At 42.7% G+C, this 13,515-nt stretch overlaps 1 protein-coding gene across 2 annotated transcripts in view; it reads right to left on the bottom strand.

Moving 5' to 3' along the window:
• Positions 1-9,637, bottom strand: part of LOC147173186 (transmembrane protein 132B) — a 126,603-nt gene extending 116,966 nt beyond the window's left edge. For both annotated transcript variants that reach the window (XM_086076949.1, XM_086076950.1), the window contains exon 1: positions 9,042-9,637. In XM_086076949.1, coding sequence (XP_085933075.1) covers positions 9,042-9,126 — 85 coding nt within the window. In that variant the 5' untranslated portion in view covers positions 9,127-9,637. The remainder of the gene's footprint in view (positions 1-9,041) is intronic.
• Between the last annotated feature and the right edge of the window lie 3,878 nt (positions 9,638-13,515).

Below are 13,515 nucleotides of genomic sequence, written 5' to 3'. Positions count from 1 at the left end.
CCTTCCATCTCTCTCTCCTCCCTTCACTCTTTCCCTACGTCCTTGCGTCTTTCCTTCCTTCCTTCCTTCCTTCCTTCACACCATCTCTTTTCTACTTCCGTGAATATTTTTTGTCTTCTTTTATTCCTTCCTTCCTCGCATCCTTGTTTCCTTCCTTTCGTTCCTTCCTTCAGGAGGTGGCGAATCCAAGTCCAGAAAGCGAAAACCTGCCTTTAGCTCCAAGTGCTAGCTCGGGAGCTAGCTCTCATGGTTGTCGTCTACCTGCTGGGGCGCGAGCTAGCATCGATGGCTAAAGTCAAACTGCGGCAGGGTTTTTACTTTCCGGACCCGGATTTGCCACCTCTGCCTTCAATTTCATCCTTTCTCACCCTTCTTTTCTTCTCATCTCCTTCTTTGGTCATCCTTGTTCCCTTCCTTCATTCCTCCCTCATCCTTTCTTCTGTCCTTCCTTCTTTGCTTCCTCCCTTTTTTCCATCCTTTCATTCTATCCTTGATTCCTTCCTTCCGTTCTCACCATCTTTGTTCGTCTCCCTCCTTCGTTCATTTAAAAAAAAAAGAAAGTGTACAATTTGCCCACTTCAGGAACGCACGCACCGTCCAACGCGCACGTGCAGTACATCTCGTGCGTGTTTGTGTGTGTGTGTGTTCGCGTGCGCGGTGGAGAGAGAGCACGGCGATCCATCAGGTGCCACGGCGAGGTCAAAACCATCAAACTCAGCCGGTGCTGCCAGGACCGCACACGCACACACGCGCGCACGCGCACTTGACAAACGAACCTCTGGACGACCCGCCAAAGTCCACTTTGTTTATTTTTAGCCGGCGCGCTAAGCGCTCGAACTTGCCGGCTCAGGTGAAGCCGCCGGCGTTTTTGCATAACGAGCTCCCTCCCCTATTTGCATAACGAGCTCCCCTATTTGCGCATCTAATTAGGAGGCCGCCGCCGCCGTGCCCTCGGGCTTCATTAATTGGTTAAGGAGGACGTGCGCACGGTTAGCGGGGTGCTAATCACTTTCCGGCTTCCTTGACAAACGAGCGCAGGAAGAAAACAGCCCATGGGTACGCATTTCTGTTGTGCACAGTCATCATTATCATTCACAACTGGCTGTGCATTTCCACTGTGTAAGGCAGCCATTGTCATTTTGGAATTGGAAAGCATTTCAATTGTGCAAGTTAGCTTAGTAAAAACTGGGTTGGAATTTCTCATGTAAAAATGTGGTGTGCGGAGTCAGAATTTCGATTGTACAAATTGGCGGTAATCAAAACTAAGCACATTTCTATTGTGCACGGCAGTCACTACTAATACATGGGTATGCATTACTATTATGCAAGAGTGCAGTTATTGGAAACAGGATGAGAATCTCTATTGTGCAAGGCGGTGGCTATCATTATTCACTGGGAGATTTATTTGTTTTATTGTGAAGCTGGTGATTGTCATTTCTATTGTGTACAGTGATGGCTATCAGTTACTAGGGATGCATTTCTACTGTGCAATGTTGGGGGCATTAGTAGCTGGGTGTGCAAGGTGGGAGTTATTCATAACTTATTTCTATTGTGCATGATCATGGTTATTGATAAATGAGTATTGAATAAATGGATATTTTCTATTGTGCAAGGTGATGGGTCTTAGTAACTGTGTAATCATTTCTATTGTGCAGGACGGTGATTATTAATAGGTGGGTACGCATTTCTATTGTGCAAGATCATTATTATCAGTTGGGTATGCATTTCTATTGTGCACAGTGGTGGTTATCATTGTTAACTTTGTATGCATTTCTTCTGTACATCATTGGTGGTATTAATAGCTGAGTATGCATTTCTATTGTGCAAGGTGGGAGTTAGTAGCTGGGCAGTGGGAACTTATTTCTATTGTGCATAATGCTAATTATTGATAACTGACTACATATTTTCGTTGTACAGGGTGGTAGGTATTGTTAGTTGTTAGTAACAGATCATTTCCTTTGTGCAAGGTGGTGAGTGTTCATAGCAGTGTCATGTTTTCTAAAGGTGGGTTTCATTTCTAATGTGCAAGACTATAATTAACAGCTGGGCACTCATTTATTTTGTGCAAAGTGGCTGTTATCAGATTTTGAACTGTACGGTGGTTACTAATAGCGGGCGATGCATTTCTATTGTGAGGGTGGTGTTTTTGATGAAATGTTAGGTCGTCATTTCTATTGTGCAAGACAACCGTTGCCATTCATAGCGAAGCGCGCGTTTCTCCCGAGCAAGCTGCTGACCTAATGCATCGCAGCAATCCCGAAACTTTCCTGACTTTGTGGCTCATTTCAAGTCTTCTTTCATCCCGTCCCGCCACCGTGCGCGTGCACGTGCGCGTGCGCGTGCGCCTCGTTGTCCGCAAGGCGAGCGTGTGTAAACGGCGGAGATGACGTGTGTTTAAACACGCGGCCTGCGGGCGGCTGCTCTCACTGCTTTTGTTTTTACACATCCTCCTCGCTTCTCATTCAGTCCTCCTCCTCAATCGTCTTTCCTTTTTTTCTCTCTCTCTCTCTTTTTGGCTGGTCTCCTCCGCCGCCCAATTCTCATTTCACGCCACAACATCATCTCGCTTCATCCCGTTTTTTTCCTTCTTGCTCTCGTTGGCCTCGTCTGGCCTTTTAATGTCCCCCGCACACTCTCCTTCTTCTCCTCCCTCGCCGCTGTGGGAATGTGGCGGATGCCGTCGAGTGTTGTCCTCTGTCCCCCGGCAACAGCCCCCCCCCCCAGCCCCCCACCCTCCCCCTCTTCGCTTAAATACAAGGAGCTGAATGACATCACGCACACACATCCGTACCACAGCGTGGACACTTCCCCAAATGGGATTAGATTTTGCCACCCTTGCGCCTTTTTCACATTGGCAGACGCGCGCTGACCCCGGGGACGAGGCCGGCGCACGTTTGGCAACGGCAGAAGCGTCATTCGTGACTTCCGGCGAGGAAAACGAGACTTCCGGGAGGGTGGGGGACAATGGCGTGCTTGTTAAGGGACACTTGTGTCTTTTCCATCAGTGTTTATTATTTTTTGTCGTTTTGCCATTTTGTTTTACTTTTTTTTTTTTTTGTGTGTTGAAAATATTTATGTTGAAAATTTGTTTTTTTAAAAAAAATTATTTTTGTGTAAAATGGAATAATATTGCAGAAACGTTTTTTGTATAAATAGTTTTTATTATGTTAATTTTCCCAACATTTTTGTACTTGTTTTTCTTGTCATTTTTAAGCCAATAAATTTTGTATTTCAGGCTAACATTGTGTCTTATTTGTTCTTCTTTTTTTATTATTTAAGTAGTTTTGTAAATTATTTTTGTATTGAATTTATTTTTGGAATTTTTTCAATTTGTCTCAAATGCATTTTTGGGGGGGGGGGGGGCACTAACACCTGTGAGCAGATAGTGTTGCACCTTTTGTTTACTTGGATGCTAACGTTTGTGGAGGAAAAGGTTATCCGTGTTTATCTTGCGCTTTTTGTCATCTCGTCTTTTATCTTCATGTTTTTCTCATCAGATGGAAAAAAAAAAAAAGCCTTCATCCCGCCTTTTCTCATCCATCCATTTTGTGTCCGCCTCTCGCAGGCATTCGTCCCCCTCTGGCGGAAAAACATTCTGAGATCTAAATGATTTTCTATTAGCGCCTGCGTCTGTTAACAGCGCTGCGTTTGATCACGCTAATCAAATTGAAAACCTTCATCTCGCCATGAAAGCGCTTCTCGTTTTTATGCGAGCGTTCGCGTACGCGTGCGTAAAAATCAATAGTCTGCCGTTTTGTGGTCATCGTAAGCAAGTGTCCAATCTGAGGCGCTCCGATTTCTTCCCATAGCAGATAAAAAGTGCAGCGATTGACGGGGATGTTCGGGACCGGGTCGGACCGGGTCGCAAACAAACCCTCCATGAAGAATTGACGTCCCTACAGAAGCATATCGCCACCACGCCAGTAATGCCCCCCCGTGGTCGGAGGAACGCAACATTTCAGAAATTCCTGAGCTGGATTTGGGGCCCACGACATCTCCTGCCTGCTGCAAAACGATTGGCTGCTCAATCGCATCGCAAAGCGTGGGAATCCGAAAAACATCTCAACTCCTCTCCAGCACATCAGTACGGCACTAATAAAAAAAAATCGGTGAATAATTGTGCCAATTGAAATACATACGGTGAGGGAAAAAAATTTAAATGATAATATCCATACATTTTCTTAATATATACATATACATACATATATATATATATAATTAACCCCCATGCCCCCAAAACATATTTTAAACATTTAAAAATAAATATCAATAAATTATTAAATTAATCCCCAAAAATCTTTTTTAAAAATACTTTAAAATTCTGATTTAAAAAAAACGATAAAATTAACCCTGAAACAATCTTTTAAAACACTTTAAAATTATAATTAAAAAAAAAATAAAAATTTAATTAACCCCCAAAACTCTTCAAACTATAAAATAAATCCCCCAAACATCTTTATATATATTAAAAAAAAAAAAAAAAAACAGTTTAAAATCATAATTTAAAACAATTACAAAATGAACCCTCAAAAAATGTTTAAAAAAACAAAAAACTGATCAACATTGACAATAAGTCTTTTGTGGCAATGAGAAGAAAGTTTTTGGTGTGCCAGACGACACCGACGTACGCACACACACTATGTCTCACACACACTTTATTATCCCCGCCCCTTTTGTTGACAGTTCAGGTGTGCTGTGGACCCCCCCCCCCCTCCCCTCCCCCCCACACACACACACCTTCCTTCCTCATCTCTGAAATCAAGGCGCCATTTAGTGATTTACAAACATATGCCAACCTGCAATTGCCAATGTGCAGGGTTCGACGTGCAAGTTGTTGCTGCCCCGTTTGTGTTCCATGCTCGCGATAAACGACGGCGACATTCAAACGTACCAGGACGTCGTTCCAAACGTCACGTCGGAATTCTTTCGTAGACGCTTTTTGTTGTTGTTGTTCTCACAAACAAACGCATTAAAATGGAGATCGTGCGGCGTTTAACGTTTAATCAACGCAGCTTTTAAATCACTAAAACACGCGCGCGCGCACACACACACACACACACACACACATACGTGCACACGCATGGTCATTACTCGCACACGCTGATAAATGATGTCGGATTAAAATTCAATGTTAATCCATTATGAGTCCCGTCTGAGTCATCTTGTCGAGATAATGATCCACCGTGCGCACGCACGCGGGCACGCGCGCACGCACACACACACTCACTCATCCAAGTGAAGCTAATGTAAAAGGAAATGTGTTACTGATTAATGCAACCTTAAACCCCAAAGACACGACAAACTACACGCACACACAACAGGAGGTGACAACACCACAAGACCCCCCCCTCCCCCCCCCTCCCCCAAACACCCTCTGCTATGTTACTGATTCTGAACCCAATTCCAACCCGGGAAAGAAGTAGAAGTAAAATTGCTGCTTGCCAAATGCGTAATCCAGATCAGAACCGAATTCAAATTTTGCACGCATTTATAGCGCACAAAAAATGTACAGATTGGTCGCCTGTGAAATCCTTTACCATACCAGAATTAGCTTGTGGCTAATAGGATGCTACATAAACACTAGAAATCAATGAAATGCAAATGAGGGTTGAAGTGTGTAAAGCTGCGAAATCGGTTGTCACGTTCGCACGCCTGTCAAAAGCCAATCTGGTTCCAAACTGGATTCAACTTGATTCGATCCGAATTACTTGTCATGTTTACACTGCTGTCCAAAATGAATCTTGTTCAGAACTGGATTCAGCTTATGTTTGAAGTTACTTACATGCCATGTTGACATTGCTGCACAAAGCGAATCTGCTTCCAAACTGGATTCAACTCGACATTATCGCACGTCGTGTTTACACTGCAAACAAGGCACAATCATGTCGATCGAAACCAAATTGAAAAATATTCCTTTTTAACCCACCGAGAATTTTTTGAAACTGTAAAAACTGTAAAGATTACAAAGCAAAGCAAAGGTTCAAGTCAATGAGACGAAGACAAATTAGCCGGAATTCAAACGAGCAGCAAAGACAAAATGGACCTCAGATGTTCCTGATTTTATATTTGGTGACTCAACTTAATTTTTTTGTGCCAACTCAGCCCCAGCTGTTCAGTGACACCCCCCCCCCCCCCTTACTAAACCTCAGTGCCCACAGACACGCCCCCTCCCCCTCCCCCTCCCCCGTGTAATGGCTGCACTCTTTTCCTGTCTCGAGCCAGCGAACATCAGCACGTCCCGTTAAGTCTCCGCCGGACCGTGAGCCGGGTTTGATTAACACGCTCGCACATGTGCACACACAACAACAGAGGTGGCGGAAACGGTCACACTCTGTATTTAAGTGCGCGAGTAAAAAAGAAGAAGTACCGATTCAATTCCTTTGCTGAATTAAAAGTAAAACGTGCACACCTTGAAATGTACTAAAAGGACAGCGGAATTTTTATTGTCAATTACAGATGTGGCAAAAATACAAATATTTGTGACTAAAACAATCAGGTAAAAATATTGCCGTTGATTTAACTCTTATGCTTAAAAAGGTAGCAAATGCAAGTTAGCGAGTTTTTGCAAATTTGCGACCCCTCTGGCGAAAAGCAGAATGGAAGCCAGTTAGTGGTAGGTTTATTATTATTTTGACTTTTTGGGGGGAAATTCGAGAGGTAGAAAAAGTACTCTCGCTCTCTCTGGACTCTACTTACATGAACTCATTTTCTCCCAAAAACGTAGAAATACGTTCTATTTTAATGTGTTAAGTGTCCCAAAGACGTATTTATATGTTTGTTAATGCTAGAGCGCACAGAAGGCTTTGTTGCAGCCTCTCAACTGTACAAAACGGATGAAGCAATGGTAATGATGTCTTTTTTAAACGGCCAGCAGGTGGTAGCAGAGTATAAGAAATCAACCAAGGCCATGTTGCAACAAACAAACAAACACTTTTGCCAGTGTTTTCAACAGGAATGTGAATAACTATGAAACTTGGTTATATTCTAATGCTAATTTGTGCAAAATGGAAACCGATAAAAACGTACATTTTGTACTTCAGTAAAAGCTTTTAAGATTGAAATGTACATAAGCGCAAAAATAAAACGGAACTTTTACTGTCAGTTATGAGGGGTGGCAAAAGTAGTCGTTGTATCGAAGTAAAAAAAAAATAAAAAATTGGGCTGATCTCTCGCCACTCGCAGGATATCGAGTCGAGATCGAACAAAATGAGCATCAAAACGACAAGAAAGAAAAAGACCAGAAAACAAACATTTGCTTGGAGCTTTTTCTTGTCGTTTAGTAATCAGCAGTCCAACGTGGGTTCGTTAGTTTCACCGCAAAAAAAACACTCGTTTTGGACCCAAAAATAAAGAACAGTGACTTGGATTGAAACATTTTGCTTTTGGGACACCTCGAACAATGAAAGGACAAAAACAAGACTTTTGACGTCCAAGCCGTCATCTTTCACGAGGAAACGCCGTTTAACGTCAGACGGTTCTTCGCCGGTGGGAGCAAACGCTCCGATTGATCAATAGAAACGTCCACAGCTGCCAAGGACTTAAGTCTTTTGGGGTTTTTACTCCCAAATGTATAAAATCTCCATTTTCAAGATAAATTTTAAAAAAAAACACTGGACAAAGTATATATATATATTTCCATATTTTTTATATTTTCAAATGCAGGGAGCAAAAGTAAAAAATTTATATTCAAGTACGAGAAAGAAAGCTGAAAAATTGTATGCAAGTACAATAACAAAGTAAATGTACTTGATTACTTGCCACAATTGACGCACAAACAGCACGTGCAAAATCTCCGACAAACGCACACAAACGCACACAAATACACACAAATGTGTCAGTGGCACGAGCTCGTACACATTTGCCGTAATCGTGCTTTTCAATCACTGACATAATAAAACCTTGTGTGGTACGTTGTGGGTCGGTCAAAATGACCCACTTCCAAGTTACAGAACAAATGTTAGCTTTTAGCCATCAAACTTGGCACCAACAGAGAATGAAGAAAAAAAACGCTGAATTTCGACACATTTGCAATGAAAGCAGTTCAGATGCTTTCAAAACATTGAGAAAAAAAATTGACCCAACATTATTATTATTATTTTTGCTATAAAACCTCAGATTAACAGAATAAGAGATTGTTACATTTGATTTATGTGTCATGAAAATGCTTAACAATATGTATTGGGGTTGGTTTTGGAATATTAAACATTCCAGGTCAAATGGACCCATTTGGTGAGTGGAACTGTATAAATATTAATATGAGACGTCTCATTGATGGACAAATTAAATGTTTTATGTTTGACATATTTTCGATTAAACGGTAAATGTTTATTGTAATACTTTTAGAAAATGGAACAGAGCGTGGGTCAATTTGACCCATTTAAAATTTGAAAGATACAAAAATGAGGAGTCGTTTTTTTTTGCTGTGAAACTTCTCAGCAATTAAAATGGTTCACTTTTGGCATATTCTCAATTAAAAATGGTTACTATTGTTTATTGGAATGCTTTTGGAACATTTAACATAGCCTGGGTCAATTTGACCCGAGCTACTCATGGGATATTGCAAGAAGTATAAATAGTAGCGTTTCCTGGTTATCTATTTTACTAAAATTTTTCAAGGTCCATTTGAAATATTTGCCATGTGTTTTCATCATGAAACCCCTTCGGGTCAAATTGACCCGGGAACATCCTTGTTGTTCCTGAGAAACAGCAGAGTCAAAGTGAACGCCGGCATTTTGCGGCATTTACTAAATTGTGACATTTGAAGTAAAAGCTTTTTTTCTGCTCGATTTTGCACACAAACGACTCTCGCCAAAGGGTCACGTGGTGGCGTAAAAAGTGCCTTGCGCGTGCACGAGTGACTTTCCAAAAGGCAGCAAAAGCCCACAGATGACTCGACAGAACTTGCGAAATTCATCCCAAAAGTGGCACGTGTTGCAAAAGGCAGGCTTCACTTCGATGCAACGACTCGCTAAGCATTCAAACGCACAACAATAAAGAGCTTTTTGTTTTTTTTAAAGAAGAAGAAGAAAAAGTTTTCGCACCTTCCCACAGGACGAGCAGGAACGTCCTCCAGAAGCGCGCGCGTCCTCCGGCTGCTGCCGCTCCAGTCGCCCGGGGAGCCGCCATCCTTCCTCGGACCGAGGCCACTCGATTCCCCCCCCCCCCGGCGAGGGCGCCTGATTCCGGGTTGAGGGATGGAAACACGCCTCGCCTCGCCTCGTCTCGCCTCGCCTCGCCTCGCCTCGCCTCGCCTCGTTGCTGGCACGAGCGGAGTGACCCGAGCCGCGACTACGGCGAGCTGCAGGGCGACGTCAGCGACCTCATGGCGGACTCGAGTGCAAGTGATTAGGATCCGAATTCGGGGGGGGGGGGGGCGGGGAAAGTGGACCGGAACCGGATCCAAAAGGGGAAGACGCGTCAATTGCTCATTCTTTGCTCTTACGATCCCAAGTTTCAACACCTGCGAGCAAGTTGAGATGACAAATAATAATAATAATAATACATAAATAAAGCAAGTCCAGTCTTCAACTCCCGCAAAAAAAAAAGTGAGCCACAAATCCGAAGGGGTTCTCGGTGATGATGATGATGAAGGTGATGAAGATGATGCGCTCCTCGTCGCCACCCAGCAGACACTGAGCTGCTCCGGCGCGGGGCTCTGACTATAACTCTGTGCGCGCGTGTAAGAGGGAGAGAGCGTGTGCGTGCGTGTGCGTGTGTGAGTGTGTTGGGGGGGGGGAGATCAAGTTGAGAGTGGATCGGACGAGCGAAGCAGGAGGAGGAAGAGGAAGGAGGGCGCATGTGGTGATGAGGGGGGCGGGATTAGGCAATTTGACTGACATTTAAGGCGGGGGGGGGGGCGGGGGGGGTACTTGCTTACTCAGCAATAGTTCATATTTTTCATTCCATAGTAATAGTATATGCAGCATGCTTATTGTTTAATATTCAAGAATTGTGATTAGTATACTTTACAGTATTTTGAATAACGTTTGGCTTCTGTATTATATTTAATTAACGTTCAATTATCTTCATCATTCTTTTATTGCATTCTCTGTCATTTATGCTTAATTGCACTCATATTTATGTAATGGTCCTAAATAGTTCTCTATATTATTATGAATATACAGCATGGGTTTTATCTCTATAATTTTGATTGGTAGTTTTTAACATGTATGTTATATTTAGGTATTTAATTTCAAAATGAAAAACATGTTATTTGTTTTTGAATACTATTTAGTTAAAATTATTTTTAAAACGATTTTAATTTGTGTATTTTTTATTATTATTTTCTCATTTATTTTACTTGTATTTTAATTGACAATTTAATTTTATCATAGATGCAGCAATTTTATTTTACATTTATTTTAAAACATATTTTTATTTTAACATTCTTTTTTTCTATTGGTAGTATAGGGCCTATAGTTTTTTTCATATTTTAAAAATCATTCTTTAATTATAGCAAAGCTATGTGTTACATTTCTATTTTTATATTTTTAACAAAAACATGTAATTAGTGGTCATATTTTTGGAAGATCTTTTTAAATCTTTCATTTGAAAAGTCTGAACACGTCCCAAGTCACGTGTCCATTAAAGATCAATCAGACAACCGAGTCTTCAGGAATGCGTGCGCGTGCACGAGTGGCGTGCGTGCCCTCCGTGTATTATTCATCCGCTGACACGCGCGACACCTGTTCTCCGTGTAATCGATCGACTCCCCTGCCGCGCGCGCACGCGCACCACGTGGCCGCGCCTCGGAGAGAACCACTTTGTAATAAAACGCGTCCACTTTCAATTGACTCGCACTCGTGTGTGCACGCGTGTGCGCGCGCGCGCTTTTGAGTTGACTCTGGGGAATCTTTTTGAGAGGAGCGAGCGCGCCCCCTGGTGGCCATCGGGTGTGCAAGCAATCTTCGTCTTGTTTAATTAGTCACAGAAGGAAAGTGTTTGTTTTTTTGTTTTGTGTTTTTTTTTGGGGGGGGGGGATTAACAACCTACTGTAGTATCCACGTGTTTGACTTGGGCCTTTAAGGGGCGTGGCCAAGTGAGCCACGTCACAATCAGAAGTCAGTCCAGTTGGCCGGCCATCGAAATGAGAGGTTCTTCTTCTTTTTTCAAGTCTTCCTTCTCATTTTTATGAATAAAGACAAAAAAAAACTTGAAAGGTGTATTTTAATGAGTTTAAAAGTGTTGTAAGCATGTGGGAGGAGAGCAAACATTTTAAAAATGTTTTTCTTTATGGTCTCAGAGGCTGAATGGGAAAAAAAAAAAAGACGCCTGCGAATGGCTAAAATGGCCGACTTGATGTGTGTTTGGTTTATTGAAACTTTTTTGTGGGTCTGCTCATGATTGGCTTGTCAACCGCATTTCATAATTGAAACGGGTTTCAGGGGCAGAATTTTCAAAAACTCTCTGGAAAGACTTTGTTATTGTATAGAACCGCGCAAGAATGGACCCAAATGACCTTAAAATGGCCACGTCAAACCAAAATGGCTGACTGCAATGTGTATTTTCAGCGGCGGCTTCTCGAGCCTTTTTTTGTGGGTCAACTCACGTTTGACAAGTTGACCAAATTTCCTGTAGCAAAGCAAAACATCTATTCAAATTGTGACCATGACGAACGGCCCGTTTTATTATTTGAGATGTTTTATTATTGGATCCGTTACCATAGCAACCGGAACGCCCCCCCAAACGACCGGCAGGACCGAGATCGAGCATCTGTCATTCAAATAAAAACTTGGACCCTGGGCGGAGGCTTCTGCCACCATTCATTTAATTTCAAGGGCCGCCATTTTGAGCGGGTTCAGACGCGGAGTTTGGCTCACGGGCGACTTGAAAAGCGCGCCGTCATCGCTTATCACAAATCTATGCCGGGTTACGACCAAAGACGGTGACGGACGACTTCTGCTTCCGATGCGTAATGAACGAGCATTATGCAAATGAGATCAAGTACCCGGATTGATCACCGCTGTTGATGTTTTGATGTTTAATGATGTCATTCATTTGTTTTTATATAAATAAACGACCTATTCGAGCGATGACGACGAGTGAATTTGGCACCGTTTTTAATCATTCGGTAGGACTTAGAAAGATGACATTTGGTCGACCGACAAAAAAAAAAGTCTCAAGAAGTCACACACAAAATGGCAGCACGTCAGCCATCGTGGTTTCATTTCGTCAGGTCCGAAAAAAAGGCTGATTACAGAGTTTTTGAAAATGCAGCCCCCAAAACCAGTTTCGCATCGAAACTTACAACTTGGTCGACTCATCGAGCAAGAGCAGACCCACCAAAAAGTCGTCAACAACCAAAGCCAAAAGACATGTGAAGTCCGCCATTTTGGTTTGAAAAGGTCCTTTTAGGTTTGATGTCGGTGATTGCCGAGGTTGTCCTGAAGATTGTGTCGGATTGCTACCAAAATTTGTCCCGCACAAACAAGACACCAAATTGCAAAAAAAATAAAAAAGAAGAAAATAAATCAAGTTGTTATTGTTTCTTCTGGGCTGAGCAAGTTGGTGAATTTTGACGCCACGTCCAAGTCGGACACAATCGCAACATTTTCGTCTTTTTCTTGATTTAATTCAGCGCTTTTGCTCCTCGTCAATTTATTTTTTGGTGGGTCTACTCATGAAAAAAGATCGTTCCAGTTCACGTGGTTGACATTTGCTTGCAATTCAACAACATCTCTGGGATAAATTCGCCTTCGAGGGACTCCAGGAAAATGTCAATAAAATGGTGACTTGAAAAGCAAAATGGCGGATTTTGTGTCCCTTTTCAGGCATGGCTTCTTGAGACTTTTTTTTGTGGCTCTACTTAAAAGAGACATGCTAGCAGTTTTTCTTTTTTTTTCAACAGAACTGGCCTCGGGGGCTGAATTTGGAGAAAAAAAAACTCCAGAAGGCGTTCGTCCACTGGAAACGACCAAAACAACTGGAAAATGGCGACTTCCAACAAAAATGGCTGACTACCTTCGTAAACTCTTTTTGTCGGTCCACTCGCGATGGACACGCTGATCAAATTTCACGCCGCTCAGTGGAAGCGACTTGAGGGTCGGGAATTGTGCAAAAACGACGGTCGTCGAGTTGTGATCGTTTCTCGATTTGTCTTCCGATTTTGCCGCTCCGCCAAAACGCGCAAGCGCGAAAAGTCGACTTCTTCCCCATTTGGCCTTTTTGCAATCCGTCGAGCACGCGGGCTTCAAATTTGGTGGCGATGGGACGAAATCTGTTCCAAGTATTCCAAAATGGCCGCTCTGCCCCGGCAGGATTCTTCCGTCGCGTTAAACGTACTCGCATGCGGGCTGAAGAGAGAAACGGCGCACTGGAAGGTTGAAAGGGGACGTTCACAGCCGGCGGCTGCTCCGTGTCGTGTCGCTTGTTTGTGCGATGTTTGTGCAGCTCAAACTCGCGGAGACAAATTATTTTGCTGTTTTAAATACGAGGCCAATGAAGTTGATTGATTCGGATTCAAGATGATACGATGCAGCCATTTTGTTGTCAATACTGCAAATGTCTTTTCTTTCT

The sequence above is a fragment of the Leptonotus elevatus genome, chromosome 5 (genome assembly GCF_054856555.1).
Source record: "Leptonotus elevatus isolate MCC_2025b chromosome 5, RoL_Lele_1.0, whole genome shotgun sequence".
In the NCBI taxonomy this organism is placed as follows: Eukaryota; Metazoa; Chordata; class Actinopteri; order Syngnathiformes; family Syngnathidae; genus Leptonotus; species Leptonotus elevatus.
Note: the sequence above shows the minus strand (reverse complement) of the source record. Positions and strands in the feature narration are given on the sequence as shown.